Source organism: Chenopodium quinoa, unplaced genomic scaffold (assembly GCF_001683475.1).
Source record: "Chenopodium quinoa cultivar QQ74 unplaced genomic scaffold, ASM168347v1, whole genome shotgun sequence".
NCBI classification, from domain to species: domain Eukaryota; kingdom Viridiplantae; phylum Streptophyta; class Magnoliopsida; order Caryophyllales; family Amaranthaceae; genus Chenopodium; species Chenopodium quinoa.
The window spans coordinates 1,379,769-1,393,928 of NW_018742904.1; the positions used below are offsets into that span (position 1 = coordinate 1,379,769).

At 37.6% G+C, this 14,160-nt stretch overlaps 1 protein-coding gene across 2 annotated transcripts; it reads right to left on the reverse strand.

Annotated features, from left to right (window-relative positions):
• Nucleotides 1-282: 282 nt before the first annotated feature.
• Nucleotides 283-9,972, reverse strand: LOC110727337 (pentatricopeptide repeat-containing protein At3g18020-like). Of its 2 annotated transcripts, none has more exons than XM_021906901.1 (9): nucleotides 9,761-9,972; nucleotides 8,423-8,557; nucleotides 6,214-8,251; nucleotides 5,131-5,238; nucleotides 4,723-4,930; nucleotides 3,715-4,614; nucleotides 3,341-3,436; nucleotides 3,166-3,226; nucleotides 283-836 (listed from the first exon to the last, which is right to left on the reverse strand). In XM_021906901.1, exons 2-4 carry the CDS (start codon nucleotides 8,499-8,501, stop codon nucleotides 5,190-5,192), a joined length of 2,166 nt encoding a protein of 721 aa, XP_021762593.1. In that variant the 5' UTR covers nucleotides 8,502-8,557; nucleotides 9,761-9,972; the 3' UTR covers nucleotides 283-836; nucleotides 3,166-3,226; nucleotides 3,341-3,436; nucleotides 3,715-4,614; nucleotides 4,723-4,930; nucleotides 5,131-5,189. The 2 variants fall into 2 exon arrangements, with proteins under 2 accessions (XP_021762593.1, XP_021762592.1); XM_021906900.1 differs by having other exon boundaries at nucleotides 6,214-8,254.
• Nucleotides 9,973-14,160: the final 4,188 nt, after the last annotated feature.

The following is a 14,160-nucleotide window of genomic DNA, read 5'->3' on the forward strand; positions in this document are numbered from 1 at the left end:
TTGTTGTTAATTTTTTTATTTTTTTATTTTTTTGACGTTTGTTGTTATTACTAATTAGGTTTTACCACATTTATAGATTGTTGAGTTTGTAGGGTTAGTATTATAATTTTAGTTGTAACAGTTTTTACAGATTGACAGGAGGATTGGAAATTGGATCCTATTCAAAATAGTTTCATGAAATTTGCTAGATTCTCTATAGTGAAGAACTACAAATATGCTGAGCAAATATGCGTTATATTCAACAGTAAATTATTTGTAATAGTATTCGACTATACAAAGATATAATCCGAATAACACCATTAGTTTATATAACCAGCAAATCATAAATGTTACAAGATACAAAACAGAATAATGATTGAGTTTTGTACTTAATATACAATTTTATCAAAATAAAACAAAGCTTCTCTTTCTTTTTCAACCTTTGACCAAAATCTGTCTTGCTCTGAATCTTAAAACAAAAATCGACGAATTCGTTTCATTTTCCCCTTCATAACTGAAAAGCTGCTGCTCTGATCAGAATAAGATTACAGGCGCAGCTGTTCAGATCAGAATAAGATTACAGGCGCTGAGGCGCAGCTGTTCAGATATGAATAAGATTGCCCATCAGCTGATCTGTAAAATCAAAGTATAGCTCCTTACTAGTCTCCTTTCTGTCACATGGTCTGTTACAATCATTCTGATTTCGAACAGACACCTTCAAAGCCTTCCAGCAATAAAACAATCGTCAAAAGTGTAGATAGGAAACGGGAGATTGTTGATGAACACCACTAGCTAGGCTAAATTGCTATTAAGATTATCGACAACCAAATTTATTCTGCCCAGATTTTCAGCCATGCCTATACCAGAAGAATTAAAAAAAATAAAAAATTGTTAAACTAAAATTGAACGAGGAGATACCAGAAGATATGTCAGCTAGGAAACCTTATCATATTATCCAACAGAAAAGTATAACTAGAACGAGGGTACACAGAAACAACAAAATTCAATATAAAGAAACCTTGTGCCTGTTGCTCTTGTAATCTGATGATAGTGCTTGGATGCCTCAATAGTCCCAGTACAAATCAAATCACAAGATCTTACCATCATATAAATCCAGACCAATTAATAATCATGTACATCAAATCTTGCTTCCTTCAATATCTTACGGGGTTAAATGTAAGAGGGGGATAAAAACAAAATGTAACATTGTTTAACAATTGACACTGGTACTGCTTTCTTCTATCAATTTCTTTGGGTGGACCAGAAAGGAGGGAACTAGTGAGCTTCACAAATAAAGTGATTGAGGAAGTCTTTTCCATCCCCACACACAACTAGTCCCAAGCAAATCAAATGAGTGGGGTTGCATTAGACAGGCAACAAATAGCAAAAAAGGCCAATCCATACTTCAAACACACAAAGTATCTTTTTCTTTTTTTTTTTCTCAAGTTTGTTCTAAACGAGGTAGGAGAAAATTTAAATCAACAAGGTGGTTTTTTTTTTTTTTTTTGGTTGGCAACTGGCGAGGCCAGACAGGAGGGAATTAAAGCCATAGGTGAGCTTCACTGAGAATGAAATCTTTCCATGCCCAAACACTAGTCCTATGCAGATAAAATGAGTGGGATTGCATTAGACAGGCAACAAAAAAGTCAAAACGATAAGAGTAAAAGAGAACGGAGGAGCTATTTCATCCCTATCAATCATGCAACTAGACCTGTATGTATATGTGTGACAGCCGCAAAATATGCTCGGCAGCTTCTCCACCCCCCCCCCCCCCCTCCCCACAAAACAAACAAAAAAAAAAATACTGGAATTCGAACTTAAAAGGAAAAAGAAAGGGCATTCAACATCTCAAAGTGGACAACCTCCATTGTAGGTTATGACTTCTCTACCCCCACATTCTCCATATCTCTTTGCATATCTGAATTTTTTTCCAGGTTCCTCTGTTTTCCCGCCCATTTCCACACTCTCTTTGATCACTGGCAGGCAAGTGCTGAGAATACCACCATGGAATTTCCCTTGGGTGACCAAAAGCCAAAATTCTCTAACTCTTGTTTCTCATAAAATTGATTCTTCTATTTGTAAATATAGGGTTTCCATGACCTAAAATCTGAAGTAGCCATGTCCGAGTGATACCGACCCAATCCGACTTGGATCTCCTACACATAGTGTAGTGTTCCAAGAAAAAAATTGCCAAGTCCAGGAAGCATAGCTAGATCACCAGCAATTCAATAGTGCCACGAAGTAGAAATTATAGACAGAGGGAAACCACTACTTAATAAATAATTACTCAACAAGTTCTCAAAACAGATAGAAATCAAAGATCAAGGATTTGACTTCAAATTCTAGATCTATTATATCCTTAAATAATAACCAGAACATCTCTCAAGCAAAATTCTTAACAAATAATAAACTTTATTATCTACAAGAATTTATGCTTCACTAATTCCCTACTTTTAAGGTTTGATGCCCCTAAAACAGGTTGACCAGTTTGATCTCTAATATTAGGACAGGTTGCTAATTAGCTTCCAATACGCCTCTTCGAGTTAGTACAGCAGAAAATTCTTAGCAATGAATTCATTCTCTCTTAGTGAGCCGAAACAATCTAAACCGCAAGATAGTGAGCCTTTCTTAGGTTACTTCTTCTATTCTTTTTAGTTAACACATTTCTTTTATCACGTTTTCCAATGCACATGTTTAAAAATTAATGTCTCCAATTATAAATGAATACAACAACAACAACAAAGCATTAGTCCCAAAATGATTTGGGGTTGGCTAAAATGAATCGTCATAAGGAACCATACGGAGTACGATATTAAGAAAGGGACATAACAAGCTAATCATTTGAAAGAGTTTGAAAAAAGGGTGAGTAAAGTGAGCAAAAGAAGGATCATAGCAGAAAAAATATAAATGAATAAATATATAAAAAAAAATAAATTGATACCCTAAAAATATACATCGAGTGATTGAGATGGTTTTAACAAAATCCTAAATGACTATGTTTTATCGTGAATATAGATTACAAAAGCTAGTCAAAGTAGAGTTTGTGAGCATTGTCAAAACATTTCAACTAAAAAAGAATGAAGGAAGTATTATACTAGCTACAGTAACATCACATCATGTTCCATGAAGAAGAATCATAATTACTAAAAGGCAGATATGCCAAAGAAAAGCACATCAAAAACAGACCTGAATTGACATCAAACAGTGGGCAACCCTTAATGCCCGTGATGCAAGTACTACCCCAAACCTAAATCATTGCAATAGAAACCAAATAAATATGTGATTTAACCAGAAACAAAATGGACAAAGAACAATAATTAGACCACATATGTTGCCTCAAAGGAATATCCATAGTTCATACATAACTAGTTGAGCTGAGATTGGATGCCTTGTTGGTGAAGTTGCAGCTCCTAACGCATCATGGTGAGCCTGCTTCTTAATTCCAGGTAACACTTGCCTGCAGCAACATACATGAAACACAAGCAGCCAAAAATTTGCCACGTGGAAAAAAATTAGCACCCATTTCACTGAAAAAACAGTTAGCGCAACAGTCACTAAATGCAAAAAATCAATATACTGAATATACATAAATTAAAAAACAGTTAACTCTTGCTTAATCCCAATTTACGAAAACTTCACCAATAAAGCCCAAGCAGCAGGAAAGCAAAAGGCCATCTCACATAACAAACAATTGTTTAGCAGGTAGAAAATGCATATAGCTATATATTAGCTCACCTGCAAAGGCCAGCAAGAGAAATAATCAAATGACATTTCTCTGGATCAACATGAGCACAGAGATCTTTTATGTCATATGGCCATATTCTAAGTTTCACAGTGAACGGAAACTCTGCTGATGCGGCAGCTGCTAGTGATGTGGCAAGCTCAGATTGAACTCTACTAATGACAGGATGAGGGTCACCTTCATCCTGTAGAATAACAGTTGCTTCCGCTGCAGCAGTACTAGCTGCTGCTCGAGGACGTGATGAATGATGCCAAGAATTGAACCAACTGGTACCCCGTGTATAAGATGTACTTTTTTGCATGGCTGACGAAGCCACCGGATCCTGAATTAACATCCCACTTTGCGCAGAAGGAGGTTCTTGCGAGTTGCGACCTAGAATTTACAGGACATATCATGCGTTGTCCAGTTTGGTTATGACCAACTAACCATACTTGCAAGAAAGGTAGATCCTAATATGCAGGGTCTCCAACAGGGAAAAACCGAGTATTTCTTTCTTCAGGCTGTACATCAGATGATTTCATAACATCAACAGAAAACTCGGGAGCAATGGCTTTCCACCTCAGCTGACACAGGCCGTATTTCATTCGGAACCGAAGAAATGTTACTAGATTCAATGGGAGACAACAAGAGCTTAGCAACCTCACCGACGAAGGACCAAACCTCTGCTTCAAACTACTTGAACCTGCATTTCCATCTGAGTGCTGAAAAGATATTCTTCCATTATTTCCAGAGAGCGGAGGCCAGATCAGGATGGGAAGGGACATGAGAGGAAGCTGAGCTAGACCAATCAGAAGCATGAACATTAGCAACATATACAGTAGAAGGTGGATATCATACATACCCTGAGAAGTTGCAAGTGTCATTGATGAATCTGAAGAATCAAGGCCATTGACCTGCATGCCGAGAAAGTTGTGAGAAAACCTAACGAATTAATTAATTTCTTTTTTTTTTTTTTTTTTTTTGAAAGATAATTAATTTCTACTTCAATGAAACCAGCTTACCTCAGCTGTCAATAAAAAAGGTGAAGCATGTAGATGGAGGTGAAAAGCATGTAATGAACGCCGTGTCTTCAGGACAACAGTAGGGATAGACAATTCTCCTCATTCATTATAGTGGCATTAGCCATATGTATAGCTAGCCAAAACAGAATTTACACTTCAGCATCACGCCATCACTTGATTGAGCAACTGCAATTGCAAGCAGTTTCCCCTGGACATGGAAAGCAATACGAGCAATTGGTCAGTCTGTAAAAAATGAAGCATTCAGATTAGGACTTAAAGAAAAAGAGAGAACGGGCAAAATACGTTAATTTATTTATATTTTATACAGGATACGAAGTATTAACATAATAAAAGAAAAAGAATGAACTACAAACATTGAAATAAACAATCAGAGATAGAAGCAATTACAAATATCCCATGACCCAATAAATTCTGCTGTAATTGCACCCAAAGCCGAACTTCATGATCTAGACTCCCACTAGCAAACAAGCCTGCAATTGTTGGATGGAACCTAACCTGAATAGTTCCCAAAAGGCACAAATAAGAACAATTTAAATCAAGATAGAAACCATAAAATGTAATCTGCACATCAATCAATCACCACGAAATTGAAAACAAAAAATCTCAAGTCCTTCAGAATGAAATATTCAATCTCACTCAAGTTGGCAAACAACTTCTAATCCTTGTCTGTTTAACACATTTCCTTTCAAGCTAAGAACACAATGACAAAACATTACAAGCATAAAACTACACCACATTTTTGAAAACAAAGACAAACAAAATTTAAGTCATGCATAAAGATGAAATCCAATCGCAACCTATGCAAAGATGTCACAAATGACATTTCAAAGATTCACATACATCTTACAAATAGAAAGGCATACGAAGCATCCTATTTTCGAATTCTTGAAACTAATTTTGATCCCGAAAAGAAAAGGCCTCCGAAATAGATGTAGAATCAGGAATTATAAACTTCTCTTGAGTGACAACCTCAACCTGTTACAACTATCCTGACCAAACCTATAGGACTCGCTATGCCAGCTATTATATTGATTTGTTGATTATGGCAAGTGACTTAACCAAGGCATCACAGTTGTCTTCTGCAAAATAATAGTTACCTCTACTATCCAAAGATATGATCTCTCAGACAGGACTAACACCAAAGCACTCTTTGATTTTTTTTTTTTTTTATTCTATCACTGGTGTAAAACCCTTTAAGATTTGGTCAAAGACAGCATTTCTTTAAGCTCCTTTTAAAAAGTGGTCAAAGACAACATTTCTCTAAGCTAGATGCTTTCGATTTCCATTTCTCTAATATGAAAGTGAGGATGGAAGACAGCCCTGACCAAAGAAAACCCATGTCTCAGTAGGAAAATATCAAAATGCAAGCCAATCATCAGATTAAAACCTTAAAAATTTCCAATAGATTCACAAACCCCCTTTTGATTAGATAATTAGAAAATATAAAAATATACAAGTACTTGTTCTTACATTTCCATGTTGCTGCCAACATTGTTGAATTCTGAAACCCTGCCCTCTAAAGGTTCTACGTCCGGATGTTGATGTTTGCCTTCTTTTTCTTCTATATGGAAGTTCCTATGTAGCTTGTCAAGTATCCTCCAAGTGACGGCATCTGGAGATAACCCATTCTTCCTCATCTCTCCAACGATCTGGTAAGCTTGCTTCTTCAAGCCCAACTTACAAGCGCAGTCAATTAAAATGTTATAATTGTAAATATTAGGCGATACACCACAATCTACCAGTTCATATAAGAAGTCGCAAGCCTCATCCAACCTACCCCACTGGCAAAGCCCTTTCAATATGGAAGCATAAACAAAATTGTCATGAATCTGGGAAGGCCATATTACTTCATCCCAAAATCTTTTGGCGTCATCTAAGCGACCAGCCTCACAAAGCCCGTCAATAACTATACTATAAGTGGTGCTATCAGCATTTAAACCTTGGGCTACCATGGCTCTATACATCTCCATAGCTTCATTAGCCTTCTTGAGATTAAATAATCCTCGAAGAACAGCGTTATAGGTCACGACACTGGGCCTGAGTTGTCTTTCTGGCATTTTCTCATGCAACAGAACAAGAGCTTCTTTGACTTTTCCAGCATTCAATAATCCACCAATAACAACAGTGAAAGTTATGGCATCAGGTGCACAAAATTTACCCAGCATCATGTCATAAAATATTTCCATTGCATCTTGGATCCTTCCCATTTTACATAAACCATTAGTAACAGTATTAAGGGTGATCACATCGGGCTTACATTGTGCCTGCAGCATAGAAACAAGTGTATTTAGGAGCTCTGTTGCATTGTTGATAAGACATAGAGCTCTAATGTATATATTATAGATTCTAGTTTGGTCCACATTTCTCAGCTTGAGAACGGATTGCAGAACTTCCTTTGCCTTGGGTACATCACCCTCTAGACAAAGACTTTCTACCAAGATCTTGTATGTATATTCAGATGGCACATAGCCAAATACAATTCCTTCTTGAAACAGCTGAAAAGCCCTCATACATCCCCCCTCCTTGCTTAATCCGTGGATTATAGAATTATATGCTGTCTTGCTTGGTGTAAACCCTCTTTTTCTCATTATATATGCTATCCTTGAAGCTCCATGATGCCTACCAACTCTGCAAAGAGAATCTACCATCTGAGCATAAACAAATTCCTCAGGAACACTTCTACCTTGCGGCATATCTTCAGCAATTTGGAAAATTTCATGAAATAATCCTACCCTACACAAGCTATCCATAAGGTTGGAAAATGCTGCACAATTAACAGATGGATTGATAACATTTTTCATCTGCTCCCAAAGCTTAATAATCAAGTCCTTCCCACGCTGTGTATCACCACTCCCCAAAACTCCACCAAGCAAAACACTGTAAGTCAGAGAATTAGGCACTACATTGTTCTCAAACATTTCGTTAAAGAGCTTAAATGCAGAACCCATCTCCCCATATTTACAATATCCGTTAATCAAAGTAGTGTAGGAAACAACAGTTGGACAATGCCCCCTGTGAACCATGTCAAACAACACTCTATGAGCTACATGAGGCTCGGATGACTTGCAAAACTGATCAATCAAACGGTTATAATTGTTCAAAGATGGAACAAACTCAGGGTTTTCTTTGATCAAACTGCGGACCAAATCAAATGTAATGTGTGGGGTTCGAGAATCAAGTAATTTAGCAATGAGGACATTGCAAGTACGCACATCCGGAATACATTGAGAGGCAATGAAGAAGAGGAAGCGCTGGTGAGCCTCGGCATAACGCTTAGACCAACAAAGGGCATGGATTATACTGCTGAGATTTAGAGAATCAGGACAGTAGCCTCGGACACGGATGCTGTCCAAGAGACAAAGTGCCTCATCAACATTTCCATCAATAGCACATAGCTTATGAATTTTTCTTGTCCAGTATGTCTTGTTCAATATGCTTTCACTGTCCAAGTTTACTTCTTCAACCCTCTGTTCTTGTTTTTGGGTTGGCACATAACTTATGAATCTAGCTGCTTTTGAGAGAGACAAAGAGAAAATAATGATGCAGCTGTTAGCCATTTTCGCAAGATTTAATGCTTTATGTAGGCAGAAGCTAAACCTTGTCCTAAAAATACATTGAAAAAATGACCTATAAATTTATAAAAACACAAAACCAGAACTGAACACAGAGAGGACCTAACCTTTTTCCAGGAATTCTGAAATGGGCTGTGGGTTTATGAGATGAGCACGGATGCAGATTCGCTTCACTGTCAATTTCATTTCTTTGCAAAAACTGAATTTGCAACAGAATTTCAAGTTTCAAATATAAAACTCACCTGAAAAGACCAAAACAATGAAGAAGGGTCAATTCTTCTTCTCAGGGAGCTAGAGAAAGATAAATTGAATCATCGGTTGCAAAGATAAATCTATCAATAATCTGACAAGTATTTCTAAAACTGATTTTTAGTATTTAATTCCTATAGCATTGAAGCTAGCAACAATATAAAACATGTCACACTATTTTTGGACAGATTACCATATTGGTATTGACAAGATCCTTTTCTATAATTGATGGAAAAAAACCTCCATCAACATTAAGGTATTAGAATTATGACAGGGAAAATTTATGCCAAATATTTCATCGAATTTGGCACATGTAAACCAAAAAACCTAATTTTTGTTCTTCTACTTATGTACTAGGATATTCTAGTCAACTTCTTCACCAATTTGGTGGTAAAACTTTGCAGTACGGCTGATTACACTATGTGTCTACTTGTAAATAAATGGAGCAAACCCTTTTACACTGATAGACTAACCCCTATTAATACTGAGTGAGTAACTTCCTATTACACTTATTGAGTAACCCTAAAATAACAAAGTAACTCCTACAACACTAATAGTGTAACCCATATACTATTACTAACTAACCCCTATTACCCTAACAGGGTAATCTCAATAACACTAACCAAGTAACCCCATGGCAGTGTGGCCACCCACACATAAAAATTAGAGTTCTTTAGCTAATTCAATAAATTCATTTGAAGCTTCTGAAATTGATGCAAAATAACATTTGATGGCTTAAATTTATTTTTGTTTGTAGGTTAATCTACGTAATTTATATTGTAATTGATTTTCTGAACTGATAATTCAACTATAATTAATCATCATATCCCATGTATACAGTAATTAAGTAAAAATCACCATAATTTCATCCATATTTCAAATTTGCGTAAAAAAATCAAAAACAAATGTGGAAAACCTCAATCTAAACAGACATTAAATCATCTCGTCCCTGAGCCAAGGCATAAATTTTCCAATTTCATAGTTCAGTCCTAACATTAAGGGTTTTGCAACACATTTAGCAACCAAATTTGATTAAATTATCAAATTAAATTCTTCTTGTTTAACAATATGAACACCTAAATTCTTGCATTTCAGTATTAATTTATGAGAAATAGTTCAATAATCAATGACTTAAGTTAACAATTAACAGCAGATAGTGAAAAACTGATATTCGATGATTAAGAAAAACAACTTACCAATGCTACGGTTCAATGGAGCAGAGAAAGCTTACAATCCGCTTCAATGGAAAATTCAGAGTAGTCGCAAAAAAAACTGAGTGTAGAAAAGGGACAGTCGAACAGGGAGTGATACAAGTGAAAAGCTACAGTATCATTTTAATTCACTTTAAGCAATTGTATTAGACCTTAATTTTGAATTTTTGATGAACTATATTATTTTTAATAAATTTAAATTATTTTTATTAAACTTTTTTTTTTAAAGAAACTAAAATTATTTTTACTAATTTAAAATTATTTTATTGAATTGAAGTTATTTTGTTAAATAGAAAATATTTTTACTGAGCTAAAACCATTACCGTTACCAAGTGTTTAGTTGGAAAGGGATTTTTTTACCAAATTAAGCCAATTTGGCAAATTATTTTGCAAAGAAGACTCGTGGCAAAAGTATTTCTCAAACTAAACTTCTGGGGTAAAACGCTGTCTCGGAAAGCGTTTTATACCCAGAGTTTTTTAAAAAAAAAATCCAAGACATAAAACGCTGTATGAGACAGCGTTTTATGTCAGTTGACTTTTATAAAAAAGTTCGTATTTCCTACTTTAAAAAAATAAATAAATAAAAATAAAAAAAAAAATAAAAAAAATAAACTCAAATACAGTAAAACGCTGCCTCAGGCTGCGTTTATACCTTTTAATGAAACGCTGTCTGAGGCTGCGTTTATTGTTTAAGATAAAACGCTGCCTCAGGCTGCGTTTATTCTTGCGGGGAATATAGACCAGTTTCTGGTTTTTTTTTCATTCTCATATTCTCACTCTTACTCTCGTTCTCACTCTAACACTCCTCCGCAACTCCTCCCACCGCCGCTGCCACCGCCTCTGCTGCCGCCATTGCCCAACTGTCACACTTACTCTCTCTCGCTCACTCAATTCAGGTAAACCCTAAATTGATAGTATAATGTTGAAATTTGCTTTGATAATGTTGTATATTGTAGCAATTTGTCATGTAAATTGTATTAATTTGTTGGTAATTAGTAATGAAAATGTTGTAAATTGTTGAAAATTATTGATGGTAATGTGGTAGATTGTAGATTGTTGATGAAAATGTAGATGAAAATGTAGATGAAAATGTTGTAAAATGTTGTATATTGTAGCAATTTGTCATGTAAATTGTATTAATTTGTTGGTAATTAGTAATGAAAATGTTGTAAATTGTTGAAAATTATTGATGGTAATGTGGTAGATTGTAGATTGTTGATGAAAATGTAGATGAAAATGTTGTAAATTGTAAATTATAGATTGTTGATGAAAATGTAGATGAAAATGTAGATGAAAATGTCGATGGTAATGTGGTTTATTTTTGTGACAATAATGATGAAATTGTTGATGGTAATGCGGTACTTGAATGTGAAATTTTATGATGAAATTGGTTATAGTAATCATTTTGCATTGCTATGTATGTTAATGAAATTGGTGATGAAATTGTTGATAGTGAGAATGACCTTTTTTCATTGCTATGTATGTTATGTATGGTTCAATTAGGTTTTTTTTTACGTTGTTTTAGAGTTCGATTATCCTTAAATGTGATTTGGTTGTTATGTAGAATATGGCTACACAAAATGTAGTGTTGTTATGCCGGTGGGGAGGTGAAATTTTGTCGGATGGACCTAGTGTTGAGTACATTGGAGGAAATATGGAACCTATAACACTTGAACCTAACATGACAGTCATTGATTTGATGAATGAGGTTCATAACAGTATTGGTTCAAACCCAATGTATGTTGAACTGAACATTAAAATGAGGTTTGAGACTGGTCATGGGGTTCAAGTGTTACCTGCCTCTACAAACAAACATTTAAAAGCTTTGAGGAGCATTGTTGCAATGAAGGGTGTTCCCAATGAGATATATGTAGAAACGGTGCCTTTATGTACCCAACAAAGTACTCGGGCAGAACAACATGCTACATATGTCTCTGATTACAACACCGCGTCCTTCCAAGTGCCCTCAAACCACATTCCATCGAATGAATATGGGATGGGAACTTTTAGTCGAATGCTGCATGACGATCAATTTCACATGTCGTTTAGTTCTCATATAGCATCACCTGTACATGCGGGGGGGATGTGGGACAATGTTCAGCCAATCCGGTCCTTCGACATCAAACACCGTGGCTCTTTCACCGATGCAAGATGAGGTGCAACAATCACCTTCTCGAGAAGAGCCAACTCATTTTGATAATATTGTGAACAACGAACTGTCGGTCTACGATGTGTGCGGATACAAATGATGAGGACGACAACGGGGAGGAGGATGATGGACTTGAGCTCATGGATGCTGAACATGGCCAGATGGAAATTGATGAGCCCATGGTTAGAACTCCAGTACCATGGTTTAGTCAAATAAACGAGAATTATGAAGTTGATGAGTATTGGGCCGATTCGGGTAGCCATACATCATTTGTTCCTGGGGGAGAATTTGAGAAGGGCATGTACTTTGAGAGTAAGAAAGTGCTTCAAGAAATGGTGAAGATGTATTCTATACAAAGAAATCAATTCTACACCACAGTCACCTCAAATGAGAGTGTCCTTCATCTGCGTTGCAAGAAGAAATGTGGTTGGTCTTTACGGGGTACGAGGACAAGTGAGCACTTGCATGGCTTCACCCTAGTCACATACAAAGGGTCGCACCGGGAGAACTGTGTTACGGAAGTACTATCTACTGATCACCCACACTTGGATTCGAATATAATATCTGAGTATGTGAAGTTCTTTGTGCAGAAAGATCCGACCCTAAAAGTTGAATTCATACAGGAACTCATCTCCAAGCAATTCTATTTTGAAGTTCCATATCGAAGAGCATGGTATGCCAAGGACAAAGCCATCACTCAAATTTTTGGGGATTGGGAGAGTTCTTACAGTACACTTCCTCAGTTCATGCAAGCACTGGAACAGTCAAACCCGGGAACCGCAGTCGTATGGAAACACAAAGCTCTAGTGGAGGGTAGGTATACCAGCAACATGGAAGTGTTTGAACGAGTGTTTTGGGCATTTGGTCCTTGTATCGATGGTTTTAAACATTGTATGCCTGTTAACTGTATCAATGGTGATTGGGGTAAATATAACCCCTGCCACGTGGCCCAATGAGGGCCTGAAACGTGTCACCCTCATAAAAGCCCAAGGGGACCCAATCAGAGGATGCCACGTGACATTGAACCCCCAATGGGGGAGCAGATTCTCATCTGCTATAAATAGAGGAATCATCCTCATTTATTGGATTCATAAATACATACACAAATCCCGAGCAATATTAATTGCGGAATCTCCCTGAATCAGAGAGAAATATTCATCTTACTTTCCGCACGTTTTCTCATCCGGAGTCATACTAACTTAATCTTCGGAGGCGGAACTCCACCCAACCGGAGTTTCGTGGTTTTGCAGGTACAGAAGTCAGGTGCACATACTCCGTATTGTAACTCTCTCGAGGGACCAAAATACCCGAAACATTTGGCGCCGTCTGTGGGGAGAGTACTACTGAGATGGCATCTGATGCTATACCGAATGCATAGGACAGCTGGCCTACGGCTGACCCTGAGGTCCATACGGACCATGAAAGTGGCAGTGATGACGACTACAATGTCGAAACCTACATGGCCCCAGACGGGTCATTCCGCTCTAGGCGCACCCGTTCCAAAGAAAAGAAGGAACGGGGCCAAGACAAAGCTTGTCCCAACAACCCAGGCGGCGGAAGGTGCTGCCCCCGTCACCAGAGACGAACTCATGAATCTCATGACTAGTTTCAAGGGGGAAATCAAAGACATAATCAAGAAGTCAGTTGGCTCCAGCAAGGGTCAGTCGGCAAAGAAGCCTTCTCCCTCCGGGAAGAAGAAAATCAAAGACCGGGTGCCTACTTTGCACCCCAAACCCAAGGGGACGGATGGGCCCCTGATTGACCTCTCAAAACTTCGTTTCCCTGAATCAGGGCAACGAAAGGCCATCCGGCATACACAGCCGGATGGGTCAAAGAAGACTTTCTCTGACGCCCGGTTGTTCATCTAGGAGAAGAGAAGTCAGAGTATGTCTCAGTCGGCCTCAACGTCGACCTACTCAGACAGTTTCCGAAATGCTTCAATGAATCATTCGGAGACGCAGCAGGGGAGTCAGTCACGCAGCATGACTGCACGTACTGGTCCTCATGTTATCCAGCAGGCTTCGTATGTGCCCCAACAGCCATACGCCCCGTATGGATCTCCATTCATGCAGTCGGCTACCTTTGGGGGTCAGGCGGCCTACCAGGTCCAGCCTATGGACTGGAAGCTACGACTGCTAAACCTTGGGGAACAGCCTTCGGCTTTCTCCCGGGAAATAACCGAGGCGGCACAGCCGGCCAAGGTTAAAAATGTGTAGGTTGGTGCCTACGACGGTAC